The 15,330-nt window shown below is 33.8% G+C and overlaps 1 protein-coding gene across 2 annotated transcripts; it reads right to left on the bottom strand.

The window, feature by feature from the left end:
* Positions 1–288: 288 nt before the first annotated feature.
* LOC128992441 (protein-S-isoprenylcysteine O-methyltransferase-like) lies at positions 289–14,860 on the bottom strand. 2 transcript variants are annotated; one of them, XM_054416016.1, is made up of 8 exons: positions 14,404–14,860; positions 12,642–12,733; positions 8,895–9,064; positions 8,280–8,497; positions 7,536–7,698; positions 2,400–2,501; positions 1,134–1,646; positions 289–752 (listed from the first exon to the last, which is right to left on the bottom strand). In XM_054416016.1, exons 1-6 carry the CDS (start codon positions 14,602–14,604, stop codon positions 2,422–2,424), a joined length of 924 nt encoding a protein of 307 aa, XP_054271991.1. In that variant the 5' UTR covers positions 14,605–14,860; the 3' UTR covers positions 289–752; positions 1,134–1,646; positions 2,400–2,421. The 2 variants fall into 2 exon arrangements, with proteins under 2 accessions (XP_054271991.1, XP_054271992.1); XM_054416017.1 differs by lacking the exon at positions 2,400–2,501.
* Between the last annotated feature and the right edge of the window lie 470 nt (positions 14,861–15,330).

Raw genomic sequence — 15,330 nt, forward strand, 5'->3', positions numbered from 1 at the left:
GGAATGAATCAAGATTTTTAAAAACGGTTTGTGGCATTGTAATCAGAGTAAAAATCTAGTTCGGGATAATGGGTCACAACCCCACCTTTACATTTGAAAAAAATATTTTGCATCCAATATGGCGGATCCAAGATGGCGGCCGGAAATGACCACCTTGTCAAAATGAAGTACTTATTTCCAACAATGTTTGGAAGTGGTCTGGGATTGATATTTGAAAAAATGTAGAAAAAAGTATGGGGGGGGACAATTAAAACTCACCCTGTATATATGTCCGTAAGCACGACAACTTGTTAACTTGAGCAAAAATTATCCGATTTTGATGAAATTCAGTGTAAACCTACATTTATTTGAACAAGTTCGTGAACTAGCAATATCTGACTATGAGAACTGGGGTTTATAGGGGTTTTACGGGATGAAAATAGGTTTTTCCCGTTTTTGACCCTAAAAACATAAAATTTTGCAATTTATTTCCAAACCATTTGGTACAGATAAAGAAAAACAAATTAATTTTGTTTATTGAAGTGTTGTTGTGCACCTTATATTTACGGAGAAAATTCCAAAAAATCATAAATTTAAAGTTCACATGTTATTCTAATGGAGAATAAGCAAACTGCTGTAGTTTGCTTGTTTATGAACATATTTTGATCAAATTTTTAAAATGCATTTATTTCATACTTAAATACTTACATTTTACAAACAACTATTATTTACCCTCCCTGTTGCAGAAAACCTAAGTACTCGTTACGTTAACCCTTTGAGTGCCAACGTCCGGGGAACCGGACGTTTTTAAAACGAGCCAAAAGTGCCGACGTCCGGCCGACCGGACGTTTTTAGAACGAGCCAAAAGTGCCAACGTCCGGCTGACCGGACGTTTCGTAATGATCGAACAGTTGTCATAACAACCGAATGGATACTCGGATTCTTTTAACCCATATATTAACATTGAGTCGAAAGTTACTAGATGCGATACATCGATTTTGTTTGGTCGAAATATCGAAAATTCGATTTTTACGAAATTTTAACCTAAAAATCGCCAGATCGTGCTCGGCATTTTTAGCGCGACCTTCGGGAAAAATCATCGGCATTTTTTGAGCGTTACTTTTATTTCTCGCCTGGCACTCTAAGGGTTAAACTAATGTTCTCTAGTAGGGTTTCAGCTCACTAGACTAGAACATCACAACGAACGAACAAATCCTATTTAACATTTAAATAGATAATAAATATGATATTTTTAAGGAGATATTTTAGTGTAAATCCAATCAGGCAAATGGAAATTCGCTTAGTATGCAGGTTTGCTGCAAAGGGGTATTTTCAAATTCTTTCTGAATGCGATTTGGATAATCGGCAATTCGAAAAATGGGCGTTCGGACAATTGGAGTTACAGGCCTACTGTATAAGCAGCTGGTAGCAAATTTTCATAAAATTCAACAAATATTTTCAGAATGAAATTTTAAACGGAAACCAAAATAGGAAGAAGGAATGATTCCAAACTTATAAACAGCATAGCTTTCTTGGATGATGTTAAACTTCCGCCTCGGATGGCCGGAAGTGTGATTCTTGCAGCGTGAGTCGATCGTCATTCGCAGTGAGCCATTCTGCGGCTGGGCTGTCCGACCCAACCCTACCTCACTCTGCTAGACGATACCCTGGAAAAGATAGTTCGTTTGAAACACAAATGACAACATTTGAATTATTTTTTCCACCTCAGGAATTTTCAATTAGCATTTATGAGCACTGCAAACCTGATTATAGGGCTTTTACTAGAAATTGTTATCAAACAAATTTAATTGTTTTTTTATTGTTTTTTTTTATTAAATGCCTCAGGGAATGAGGTTTTGGGAAACTTCTGATTAATAGTTTTGGCAAATCTTAAGGTTAGAGAAGTTGATGAGCTAAACATCTTTGCTTAGTCTCCATGCTACTATAATTTTTTCCAAACCATATTTTTGTTGTTTTTTAGTAAAAAAAAAACCAATAGTTTCTTTAATATTATCAATATTTAATAGATCTTTGTGTCTAGTCCAGTTTTCATAAATTCCTAAATTATTAAAACAGTTGATAATATGAGGAATGTTTATCACCCCTTTGTATGTATTTATATGGCATGAATAAAATTGTGCCAGTTGATTTGACTTGACTTCATATACATAAATATTTTGTATTATTTGTGGGACATGATTTTATTGCTTAGAAATCAATTTTATTACAGTTATCAACTATTAATAGTTCATGTTTACATTTTAGCACTATGCAAAATCTAGGAAAATTAATTTACATATGTGTTAACATGCAGTTAATGGGACTTAGCTTGTTGTTGGACTATTTTGTAACATTAGTTATTGGTAATACTTTTTAGGTTAGGTTGTATTAAGTTCACCCTCACACCACCAGTTTCCCACCTCAGGCACATCCCGAGTTGGCTTATGACACTTGGGGGACTCGACTTAACATTTCACCCTGATCTTCTACAGTTCCGAGTTGCTGCGTAACCCTTCTTGTACCTAACAAGACCAGTTTTGTTTGAATTTATTTATTTATGGGAATAATTAATATACAAAGGGTGTAGGCTTGTATAAACCTGCTAACATGTTTTGTGTATTTGTTTCATAGGCCAAAAAAAAAAAAAAAAAACACAGATAATCATGAGTGTGAAATTCTTGGATACAAAATTTTTTACAAATGTACAAAGATTGTTTATCAAGTAAGAACTAACACCCGTTAGTGCATACAGCTAGGCTTCATAGTTTGTGTATACGCCCAAACTAGGTTTCTCGCCACTTACTGGCATTTTGTGAACAGAACGGCACCATTTGCAGCTCCGTAGCTGATGTTTACACTTGGCTGTGATTTAAATTTTTTTTTATAATGAAAAATAGACGTGTATGGATTTCAAAATCCATAAAGCAACTAAGAATTTACTTAGTCTGCAGGTCTGTTTCAACAGGGGTATTTATTAGCTAGATGTTAAAATAAGATATCTATACAGGGTGTTTAAAAAAGGTGGGGACATAATTTACGTAGTGATTCCTTGAGTCAAAATAAAGAGAAAATCAATCATAACATTTTTCCAAAATCGCTATGTTAGCCAGATATCCGCCATTTTGAATTTTTGACCGATCTTAATGAAACTTTGTATGTATGTTAAGGTAAAAGAGATCCACGCTAGAAAAAAATCATCTTGATTCAACTTAAAAATTTCAAAATGTCTTTAATTTTTTAAACTTAAATTACACAATAACGGCTGATTTAATGAAAAAATGTTGAGAACACTTTTATTTAGTATTTTTAATTCACTATCAAAGGGTACCAAGTTCAAAAAGACCAAATAAGAAATAGCTGAAATATTACAACTTTTAATTGAAAAAAGGGCACCGTCTTAGCTTGAAATCACATTTCAAGATGGCGGCCAAAAAATACATCAGTCATAGCCAAGTGAAAATAGGTCGACAATGACTGGTAGTGTATACTTATCTTTATCTAGCACTATTTAGAGATTATGGTCTTAGTTTGTTAATGCACAATGTTAAAATGGGCTAAAAATAAAGTTTTAAAAAGCCCCCATACCTTTAGAATGAATCAAGATTTTAAAAAACGGTTTGTAGCATTGTAATCAGGGTAAAAATTTAGTTCAAAATAATGGGTCACAACCCCACCTTTACATTTGAAAAAAATATTTTGCATCCAATATGGCGGATCCAAGATGGCGGCCGGAAATTACCACCTTGTCAAAATGAAGTACTTACTACCCAACAATGTTTGGAAGTGGTCTGGGATTGATATTTGAAAAAATTTAGAAAAAAGTTGGGGGGGGGGGCAATTAAAACTCACCCTGTATATTTAACACAGTGATTCAGAAAAAAACAACTTACAACAAGTAAAAATCGTAATATTTCAGCTATTTCTTATTTGACCTTTTTGAACTTGATACCGTTTAATAGGGAATTAAAAATTCTAAATTAAAGTGTCCTTGACATTTTTCATCAAATCAGCCATTTAAAAAAATTGAAATGGCCGCCATTTTGAATTTTAAGTTGAATCAAGATGATTTTTTTTCTAACATGGGTCTCTTCTACCTTAACACACATACCAAGTTTCATAATGATCGGTCAAAAAATTCAAAGATAAATATGTTTATTTAAAAAATACAAAATGGAGAATATCTGGCTAACGCCATGATTTTGGAAAAATGTTATACTTGATTTTCTCTTTATTTTGACTCAAGGAATCACTACGTAAATTATGTCCCCACTTTTTTTAACAACCTGTATACCTTGCATGTGAGGGAAAATAAGAAAAAGGTAAAAATAATCAAGTGGCTTTAAGAGAATTGAGAAACACAAGCACCTATTTCTAAAATACACATAAAGAATCAAAATCACACACTTAATTGTACACTTCTCTATTTCTGTGTTTTGTTCTATATAAGGGAATTCTTTATTTAATTCAGACTACAGTTAATAAATTACAGTAATTACTACACTTACCAAACCTATTAATATTTTTCAAGTGAAAAACAACTAAGGTGTAGTGCTTGAAAACCAAACAAAATTCATAAAATATATAAAAACTATACCTCTATCTGCTTTATTGTACAATCTTGATCTAACATCGGGAAATTACAATGAAATAAATATAAAACAAACAACACATCAACCTCGTCAACTGCTATTTTACTGTGAGGATAAATTTTCAGCCTACATATGTGCTCAATAGATGATAAACACAAAATTATATAATACCTTTAGATTTTTTATTTGTGTCTTCCTTCCTACTTTGAAAAAAAAAATTGTATTAATAATACAGTATTGTGAACAACATAAACTTAAAATTACACTCACAATTGTTCTGAATTGATCATGTTAGACACATTTAAGACAGTTAATTAATATAATGTGATGGTTAGTGTTTTCAAAATTGCAGCTAGTGAATCAATCCTGATTATTGAGTAATACTATTACCTATATCAAGTTGGCAACAGTTTTCAGTTTTAAAGTTCATATATTCTATTACAATTATTGTAAAGCATGAAATTTTAGGAATTGGTTTTTTACTGAACTTTTCACTTTCTGTAAAAAAAATTGTGAAAAATCAATAAATGCTTTATCGTTTTTTTGCTAACTGAAATGTTCTTATATTAGGGGTCTGCGGTACAGAAAATTTAAGGTCGGTACGGTTCGGTACGGTAAAATATTTTGTACCTCGGTTCTCGGTACAAAATCGGTACGGTACGCGGCTACCCGTATTTTTGCGGTTTTCTTCTCAGAACTGTATCTAAACCATTATTTTTAACTTTAATACATAGACATCACTATGAAAATGGATAGTATCCTACATTCATGGTTTTCTAACAACAATTACTGTACCACATATTATTAAAACAAAACCTTTAACTACTACGAGGATTGTGTCAAGAAAAATCACAGTTGAGATAAAGGCTTTACCTATTTTACTCTGAGATACTTTGAATAGCCATGATAAAATAGTTTAAAAATAGGATAAGAGTTATTATGAATAAACATGTTTGAAACATTTATTGACAAGATAATTTCACAAAACTGGTAAATTATTTCCAAACAACACAATGTCTAGTTGTTTTTTTTTTTATTTTAAAAACATATAAAAGCATTCAGTAGAAGACAGTGTAGTTTTGCCAGCTGTTCACAGCAGATGACAATGAAAAACTGGAGGTTATGATGAAGTAATGGCAAAGACCATTTTTTTTTATCAGCTTCAAAACTAGTTAAGTTATAAGATGGATACAATTCTTGCAAAGTTTTTTTCTGAAACTAAAATTTGGATTATCACAGAGTAAGATTTGATGTTGGGCAATTAGACTTTATAACTGTGTAAAAGGTGTGTATCCCTGAATTTATAAGTTGCATTTTACACTTATTCACTGCCAAACATAATTCAGTAGAACCTTGATGAACCAAGAATTACACTAGCCTACATAACTTCATTACCCCAAGTAAAATACCAAGATAATTTTTATAATTGTATTTGAATCGTATAATCTTAGTTTGTTAAAAATGAATTGTATGTTCAACAATAATTGCAGTCCATTATTGTTAAGCAGTATGGTCCCAAATTATTGTTTTTCATTTTGAAACATAACAGTTCATTTGACAAAATTATAGTTGAAGCAGCTCAATGTTGTGCAATAGTTTGTTTACAAGCTTTCTCCAGACCACGGGGGAGGGGAGGGTCTGATAAGCCGTCTATTGTTCACCCCCAAGAAGGTCCGACCCTCATTAGTGCCGCTCGGCTGCACTCAGTGGGGAACCCAATACCACAAATCAATCTTTTAAATGAATACAAATATTTGGTAATAATTGTTTTATTAATATTCACCTTGAAATTTCAATACATTTGGTGTAAAATTTGACAAAAATCTGCCATTTGGACCGATTATTAATACAATACCAAATACCAATAAAGTAGTACATTCATTGGTAATTAAATAATAGGTAAAGATTTACCGATTTTTGTCAAGTTTTACCCCCTGCTGTGCGCTATGTCACAAAAGCTGATAACGACATGGGTGATTAGTAACCATGGCAACTTGTTGAATGCGTGATGAAGGGAAACCCAAGAAATAGCAGAACAAAGAGAAAGAATGAGTTGTTATCTTTATACCCTTTTTATAATTTCCGTTATTGTTATCTTTATGTAAGATTTTATGATTTTGTTTTATAGGTTTATAAAATAATTCTTTTTAACTACGGGAATATCAATTTATAATTTATCAACGTGCTTCTCTTCTGAAACAGCAATACCGGATGCATAATAAAGGCCAATGGCCTAAAATATCACGATTGTGCAATATTGTATTTTGATGTTGAAATTAAAATCACGACAAAAGTTTGTATATATCCATGGTCGTCAATAGAAAGATAAAATATCCAAAACAAATATTTTAATTTATAAAATAAGATTGTAGATTAGTTACAAGTTTAATATGTAGCCATAAACAGTTTTATGGCAGTAGGCAATGGCCAGCGGCAAATTCAATATTCACGAAAATACTGATTAAGTTAGAGATAACATTTAACAGTCATCATAAAACTATTATTTTTATGATAAAACAGAATTGGGGAAAGTCGTAAAGAAATAAAAGTGATAAAACTCAACAGTTCTTGGAAGTACTTCAATACAACAATTATTGTCAAGATAAAATGTTAATGGATTTGGGACTGCTAATGGGGTTTTTATTGCATCATCACGCTAGTAATAAATTATGAAGATCGTAAACAAACATCTGATAAGACTTTTATGTGCTCGGAACCAACTGCTGTTAGTAAACTGAAAGTAATTTATTATTATAATAGGCTGTACCGAACCGAATTTGTACCGTGTAAAATGCTGTACCGAACCGATGACGGTAATTAAGCTTGTACCGTACCGTACCGACTTTTTCGGTGCACCGCAGACCCCTATCTTATATACAATTCAACTGTTTTAAAGCTTAAAACCAGTTAACCTCCAATAACAGCTCATATTCCTGTATTTCACACCACTCTATGTTCTGAACTTACCTCTAATGAACGGAAGCCCGGTTGAAACTTTCTTCTGATAGTCGAGGTATTGTTCTCCGAAGAAGTTTATCAGCGTGATTTCCTCAACCATTATTCGGTCGTGGAAAAACTTCCAGCTGGCCAGAATATAAGCCACGAAACACAACGGGTTAACCAGGATCATCTAGAAAAAGCGTAAAGAAAAATGCATGTGGCTTGAGTTCAGCTTAGCTCATTGAAATTGGGGTTCGTTGAAAGTTATTTTGGTTTTCTAGAACATGATTTAAAGTTGTCGGTTTGAATTTCTTAGTTGGTGCCTACCTTATTTTTGTTAATGATGTTTAAACTTTTGTAGTTTTCAATAATCTGTTTTTAAGCACTGTCCAATTAGAGTATTAATCCTGTCATGTTCCAGAACTTTTTCCTTTCTAAAGACAAGATCAAATTCATTTGCACTTACTTAAAAATTAAATTTTGTGCAGTTTTATGTTTGCAGCTTTTAATATTTAGTTTGTCTCAAATTTGTCTAACATTATAGACAAAAAACTTCATGGCAAAAACTTCTGAATGGAAAAATCTTGATTTGCCATTGAGGTCCTTCTGTATAATAATTTTTACTCTACGATGCTAATAGCTAGTCTGATGATTTCTGATCTGCAGTCATGGTAACATCAAGTAAATAATTCACAGATGATGTGAATTTATGGTTTAGAGATGGTTTTTAGTTGATGAAGAATAGATTTTCACCTCGAACAATGCCCTTACCTGAGTGCCCATCGACCAGTAGAACCAGCCGACGTAGCTAGGGTGACGGCAGACGCTGTAAATACCGTGAGTCACCAGCTGATGGTCGTTATGCCGTACACTCTGGACCACATGATTGAAGTTGGTACGGGCCGTCCACATCGCACACTTACGTAGACACTCGCCTCCTATGCATAGACTGAGACCGACATACGACACGAGCCTCAGCGTTTTCAACTCTAAAAATTACAAAATGTTACCCTCAATCCCATTATGTAAAAAAATGGTAAGATTAGAAACACAAAGTTTCAACCAGAAAAGATTACATAACAACAATATATTTCAACGCCTCAGAATAAAACAAACAACTGCTGATAATATTTCTTGACTTTGCTAAAACAAAAGAGATTAAAACAGCATACAAAAATTTGTTTATACTAGAAGACAAATACTGAGTTAACAGTGTAGTAGCCTACGTTATGCCTACCGTATAGTCTACCTTATTATACTATGCCAATAGGTTTTGGAGAAAAGTGCAAAAAGGGGTACCTTGACTAATAATTTTATCCGAACAGAGAAACATTTACTGTATTGCTATAGATTTGTTGTAAAATAGTTACTAAGCCACTGACTTACCAGGGAAGAAGTATGCTTCAATGAAAAATTCAACCCAGCTAGACACAGCAGCAATCATATACTCATTGCTGTGATTCAAAATGAAAGAATCGATAGTCAATGTCCTTGGATTAGTGAGAGCGATTGTTAGGAATTCTGAGTAATGGAAGAATGCCATGACACACATGTACCTGGAACCAATAATATTTATGTAATTTTTTACAAACAAATGGAATTATAAACCACACTTCGTACCTAAAACCTATGCAACTAGCTGGTCAGATCATGAGTAAAGGGATAATATTTTGGCTAACGGAAAAGTGATGATTTTTCATACCTATATCCCTCCCAGTGTCCATAGTTTAGGCCTTAATGTCCACCTATTTTTGGTGCATTTGCAAGGTTTTATTAAAACGGATCTGAGAAGCTTAAAACAATGTTAATTCTAATGTTCTATATACCATTTTGTTTGGAAAATCATGGGCTTCAATATTATATATAAAACATAAGGAAAATTTTTTCAAAAAAAAAAATTTTAGGTAAAAAAAAATATAATTTCGAAAATTTTCAAAAAAAAAATAAGTTCGCGCTCAATGAAATTGTATAAATTATAGGCCTATAAATATTTGAAAATAGCCACTTTGTTCTAAATTTAATGAGGATTACAAATATATAATCATTTAGTGAGGTAAGTTATCATATAAATAAGTTATGAGTGAAAAACATGTTTTGCGCGTTTGAAAGAAAATACCGAAATGTCCACCTATTTTTGGCGCATTTGCAAGGTTTTATTAAAACGGATCTGAGAAGCTTAAAACAATGTTAATTCTAATGTTCTATATACCATTTTGTTTGGAAAATCATGGGCTTCAATATCATACATAAAACATATGGAATATTTGTTTCAAAAAATTTTTTTAGGTAAAAAAAAAAATTATTTTGGAAAAATTGAAAAAAAAAATAAGTTTGCGCTCAATGAAATTGTATAAATTATAGGCCTAAAAATATTTGAAAATAGCCACTTTGTTCTAAATTTAATGAGGATTACAAATATATAATCATATAGTGAGGTAATTTATCAAATAAATAAGTTATGAGTGAAAAACATGTTTTGCGCGTTTGAAAGAAAATACCGAAATCGCCCAATGACTCAACACCTTTCATAAAAACACATATACCAACCAGAGTATTTCATGTTGTATGAAATTTTATTTACAGTTAGTACAAAATCAGCCTACTAGTAAATGAGAAAAATACAGCATGGTTTTACCTTGATTATGGGGCCAGAATCCTTTGCCGAACTTGAAGAATTCGAAGAACTTGAAGAAGTTTGCTGAACTTGACAAATTACAAAGTATCCAAAATATATTTACATAAAGTCACAAAAGTCAGACAAAAAACTTGCAAAGTTGTTGCTGTCAATAGTTTTCAACACTAGTAAATAAAAAATAACACTTATGAAAAGAAATACTATGTACAGAAGAATTAACACATAGGCCTAATCAGAGTCCTCTCCGCTACTTTGGTTTAGGGTCACTCTGGCCCTTTTTCTGCCACTGTTATGCCTCCAAAAGTGCTGCATTTTGTGGAAGCACTCTTTGTGAACACCCACATTACATCCGGGGCACCAATATGTAGACCTGCCTTTGCCTCTGGTTTTGGTGTGACCACAAACGATACACAATCTTAGTTTTCCTTGATGCAGTTTTTCTAGTCGGTGGTCACCGCAATCCCCATGGGGTCCAGGAATTGGTACAGGTAAGGCATCACAGGTTGCTTCGCCTACGAGGGATTCTACAATAGATATGTGGAAATCTCTTCTTGATACAGGTTTGTCAGTGTTCTCTTTGTATAGAATGTAAGCATTTACGAGCGCAATATCAATAAAATTAAAGAAAAGCTTCTTCCAGTACTTCGAAGTGGTGCGGTTGCAAGACATATGGTACACAGATTTGTCGCTAACATCCACACCACCCATAAACTGGTTGTAATGGTGTATCAAGACCGGTTTCATGCCTCTCAGTCCCTTTTTACTTGTAATAATTTGATCTTCCGCATGGTATGCTGTAGAAATCAAATACACAATTTTCCTACTCAGTTTCTGACGGTAACCAACCATTAACAGATTTCCCTTTCTAAAGTATACTGTTTCCCTTTCTCCTAAGTTATAGTTTTTAATTCTTTTTGATATAAATTTTGACTTTTTGTTTATGGTTCCTGTGATGAATGTTTGTCGTTCAAGAAGGTGTTCAGCCAATGGGATTTTCGTGTAGAAATTGTCGGTAAAGACATGATATCCTTTGTCAAACAATGAAGATTTTTCAATCAAGTTCTTTACTACCCTCTCGGTAAACAACTCTTCATCATAGTTAGCTTCAGCAAGGTAATCACGTCCACTGTATAGTTCCATGTGCATAACATAATTGGTGGCACTATCACAAAGTTCGAATTTTTTAATGCCGTATTGTTTGTGTTTCTTATTTGGCATGTATTGAATAAATATGCATCGGTTCTTTGTTCCCACTACACTTTCGTCGATGGAGAGTTCCTGATTTGGTACAAAGTGTTTTTTGAAACTTGAATTGAGATGATCTAACAACCACCTTACTTTCATCCAATGGTCATGTCCAGGCTGACCCCTCTCAACAGCGCGGGCCGATGTCAAATGCAAGAAACTGCTTATGAGTAAAAACCTATTTACCGCCATGGTGTTTGAAAAAAATGGTATATATTCTGTTTTTCTAGTGTCCCAATATGATTTGATGTTTTTCTTAACAATCATTCCCATATTGATAAGAATAGCAAAGAACTTTTTCATTTCCTGTATGGAAACATTGGACCATCTTTTGAACCTAGATTGTGGACTCAAATTATCTCTCTTTTCATCTAATGTTCTTTGAGCATATGCATTAGTTTCTCTTGTTATGAGATTCCAAAAGGCAGCTGTCAAAAATAGGTTCAAATAATTGATAGGGGAAGAATTTCTTGGGGGTAAATCTTTGGGTCCTGTAGCCCTAACTTGAAACTGAGGTCTGATATCTTTCGGAGGTTCGGGGGGATACACCCTAATCCAAGGTTCTATGTTTTGCTGTACTGGTATTAGCCTAGGCCTACCTGCATTAGGGTCTTGTTCATTTTCAATTTCAAGATTTTCGTCAATATCTGACGTCTCTAAATCGTCCAAATCGGGCACATATTCCTCTCCACTCCCTGACGAAAAGTCTAGCAAAGATAGTTCAGAATCTGAAGGATAATTCACATCAATGTCACTGCCTACTTCTTCGGGATCATCAACTAGTCCTTCTACATCACTTAAATCTTCAATTAGTGCATTACGAATATCACTACTGTCCATTTTTACTGATTTTTACCACCAAAAACGACGATAAACAAACGTAAACGTAAACACTAAAACACCAAGTCAAGTAAAAGTCAGCTGTCTGCTACATGCTACAATTACGATCGGCTCGGAGAAAAAACAGCGCCGAGGGAGACATCTGGAGAAAGCTTAGAATAAAACGGAACGAACGATACCTAACTCGATCCAGTTCAATCCGATTCAGTCAGTCATAGAGCCTTCGCCGTAAACGATGTTTGTGCGTCTTAAAAGCGACGCGTGACCCTACACAAAGTGTGTTGTGCGTCGTTTTTATGACGCGTGACACTCGGAGGGATATTGAATGTAAACATATGGTGACTTTGGAAGTTTTCCAGCATTGATATGAAAAAACAACCAATTATTTTCATCTTAAAACAGTAAAAACTCACCATCCATAAGGGATCCAAGGGTTTGGTAGCAGGAATGCCACTAGCAGCCCTCCAGTAAAGACTGAGCCTAGAAAAGTAGCTCTCACTGCAACCTGGACAAATAAGTAAATAGCGTTCATTTGGTTCAATAAATATACAAAAATTTGCCGATTTGGCTGATTTTTTAATCGCCCGACCAAAAAATCAACCGTGTGCGCTTAGCCTTTGTTTTGTGTACAATAACTGTTTTCATTATTTTCTATGTAATATTAGTTTTGAGTTGTCTTTAAACACCTGTTAAACTCATTATACAGTATGGTAACTTAATTGGTCATAGGCTTTATTTTATTTATTTAGTCTCTTTAAATTTACCCTACCGTACCAATGTTAAGGCAAAAAACCTTTTAATTTTTTTTATTTCTTTTCAATTTTAATTAGGCTACTTATTGCTTTATTGTGTTCTTCTGTCCCCCACGTACAGATGATCAGTCTTCGTGGGGATTTTTTGTTCTTAACACAAGATTGTACCTAATATCTGAATTTTGGTACTTAACTTAAATATATTTTTATCTTCTTAAAATCGGTTATGGAAATAACTTAACCCTTAGGGAGACCAACTTCCGGGATTTCAGAAGCTGGTACTTTTTGCTATAAGTTTTAGATACAAAAAAAGATGAAAGAGGGCTGTGTTTTTCAAAAGTTAGGCTAGGCCCTACAGCATTTTTTCTATAACATTGCAGAAACTGTCAAAAGTACCAAGGTCCTAGGCAGTGTGTCATATACTATAGGGTCAGTCTCCAAAGGATTAAAAAGTTGATAGCTTTTTAAAACATAAACACAGGAGCCTAACTTATAAGGATAAGCATCAATAGCACAGAAAGCATACTACTAACTTATAACCCAGAATGCCAACCGCATGGTAAAAAGCATTAAGTGTTTTGAGAGAGCTTTGCCTGTCAATCGTAGGCAGCGCCACCAGCGTTGCTATGCTGAGTGCATGGCAACGCTGGTGGCGCTGCCTACGATTGACAGGCAAAGCACGCTCAAAACACTTTTAACCCTTTGAGTGCCAACGTCCGGGGGACCGGACTTTTTTAAAACGAGCCAAAAGCGCCGACGTCCGGCTGACCGGACGTTTCGTAATGATCGAACAGTTTTCATAACAACCGAATGGATACTCGGATTCTTTTAACCCATATATTAACATTGAGTCAAAAGTTACTAGAGATGCGATACTTCGATTTTCGTTGGTCGAAATATCGAAAATTCGATTTTTACGAAATTTTTACCTAAAAATCGCCAGATCACGCTCGGCATTTTTAGCGCGACCTTCGGGAAAAATCATCGGCATTTTTTGAGCGTTACTTTTATTTCTCGCCTGGCACTCTAAGGGTTAATGCTTTTTACCATGCGGTTGGCATTCTGGGTTATAGTAGTATGTTTTCTGTGTCGATAGGTTCACCATCGATATGTTTTCGGGGCTAAAACACATCGATGTAAATCAAAGTTTTTTCCAGTTTTTTGTCTGCTCTCTGTACTGTAAAAGCTTACTAACCAAAAACTATGTAGTACAATTTGATATTGGAAAACATTGATAGGCTATTTCAATTACTTGGCCTAAAACATTGATGTAATAAAAACATCAGTTAATAATCTACCATCGATGTAAAATACATTTAACATCAATAAAACCCATATTGATGTTTCAAAAACATTGACTATTGATACTCATCCCTAGTAACTTAGGGCATTTAGGTATCTAATAAGAGGATGTTTTTCTTACCTGGTACAGATATCCACTGAACAGAACAAAAACTATGAGATTCATAAATACAATGTTGGTTAAATAGATCAACCATATGATGCTGTAAACATCGATATGCAATAAGTCTAGTCTAAAGTGTGGAGTTATTAATGACAATACCGGCAATATTGTAGGAGATATAAAACAAAAGAGACTTAGCTTCGCTTCCTTTACAATCATTTTTAATTTACAAGTCTATTAAGTTCAAGTTTGAATGATTTAAACCTGATAAAGTTGAGGCCTAGGCTAAGTCAATGTTTAATTACATTGGGTCTTAAATCCAACTTTATAACTGAAACTAATCGGTTATTTGATGAAAAATAGGCTTAGGTATTATGAAAGGTTTGACATTTTATTCGAGAAAATTCGCAGCTAAATTAAGTTAATTCCCTAAAAGTAGATTTTGCTGAGCTCTCTACACACTACACTACACACTTGTAAAAATGTAAACGTAAACATAACCTCAACTCTAATCCGTAAGGGGATAGTAACTCAAACTCAAACTCAACTCAACTCTATACTCTATCTCCTACATGAACCCTTTTTTACCCAACTCACTCTTGTTTTTGCTGCAGGCTGATTATTTTTCATAAAGCTTAAATTAACAACATCACTTTGCTCCCCACTTTAATGCTCCCGAGTCTTATCAATAAAATAATGCCACATGAGCATAACTAATAAAATTATTTAACTTATGACAGTAATTTACTCGATTCCTTAGACTATTATTATACAGTTACTTTGGCAGTTTGTTAACCCCTGATATAAAAAAAGTATAAAAGTAAAAATATGCCTTGCCTTCTCCATGGCATTTTTACCAATGTCTCTCTCAGGTCAGCTGTTCTGTTCTTGCTGTTCAAGATGTCAGTTTGAGTTTGGTATGGAGTTGTCAACTGTTTACACCTG

The sequence above is a fragment of the Macrosteles quadrilineatus genome, unplaced genomic scaffold (assembly GCF_028750875.1).
Source record: "Macrosteles quadrilineatus isolate MER2022 unplaced genomic scaffold, UCM_ALF_1.0 Scaffold_4__1_contigs__length_99947679, whole genome shotgun sequence".
NCBI lineage: Eukaryota > Metazoa > Arthropoda > Insecta > Hemiptera > Cicadellidae > Macrosteles > Macrosteles quadrilineatus.

Bases quoted from the DNA above. Each gene is read 5' to 3' on its own strand.
- LOC128992441 (XM_054416016.1), bottom strand. From the start codon at position 14,604: ATGATTGTAAAGGAAGCGAAGCTAAGTCTCTTTTGTTTTATATCTCCT. The intron at 9,065-12,641 runs GTGAGTTTTTAC...TATTGGTTCCAG, and splicing joins CCTTGGATCCCTTATGGATG to GTACATGTGTGTCATGGCAT. The intron at 7,699-8,279 runs GTAAGGGCATTG...CGCTTTTTCTAG, and splicing joins ACTGGTCGATGGGCACTCAG to ATGATCCTGGTTAACCCGTT.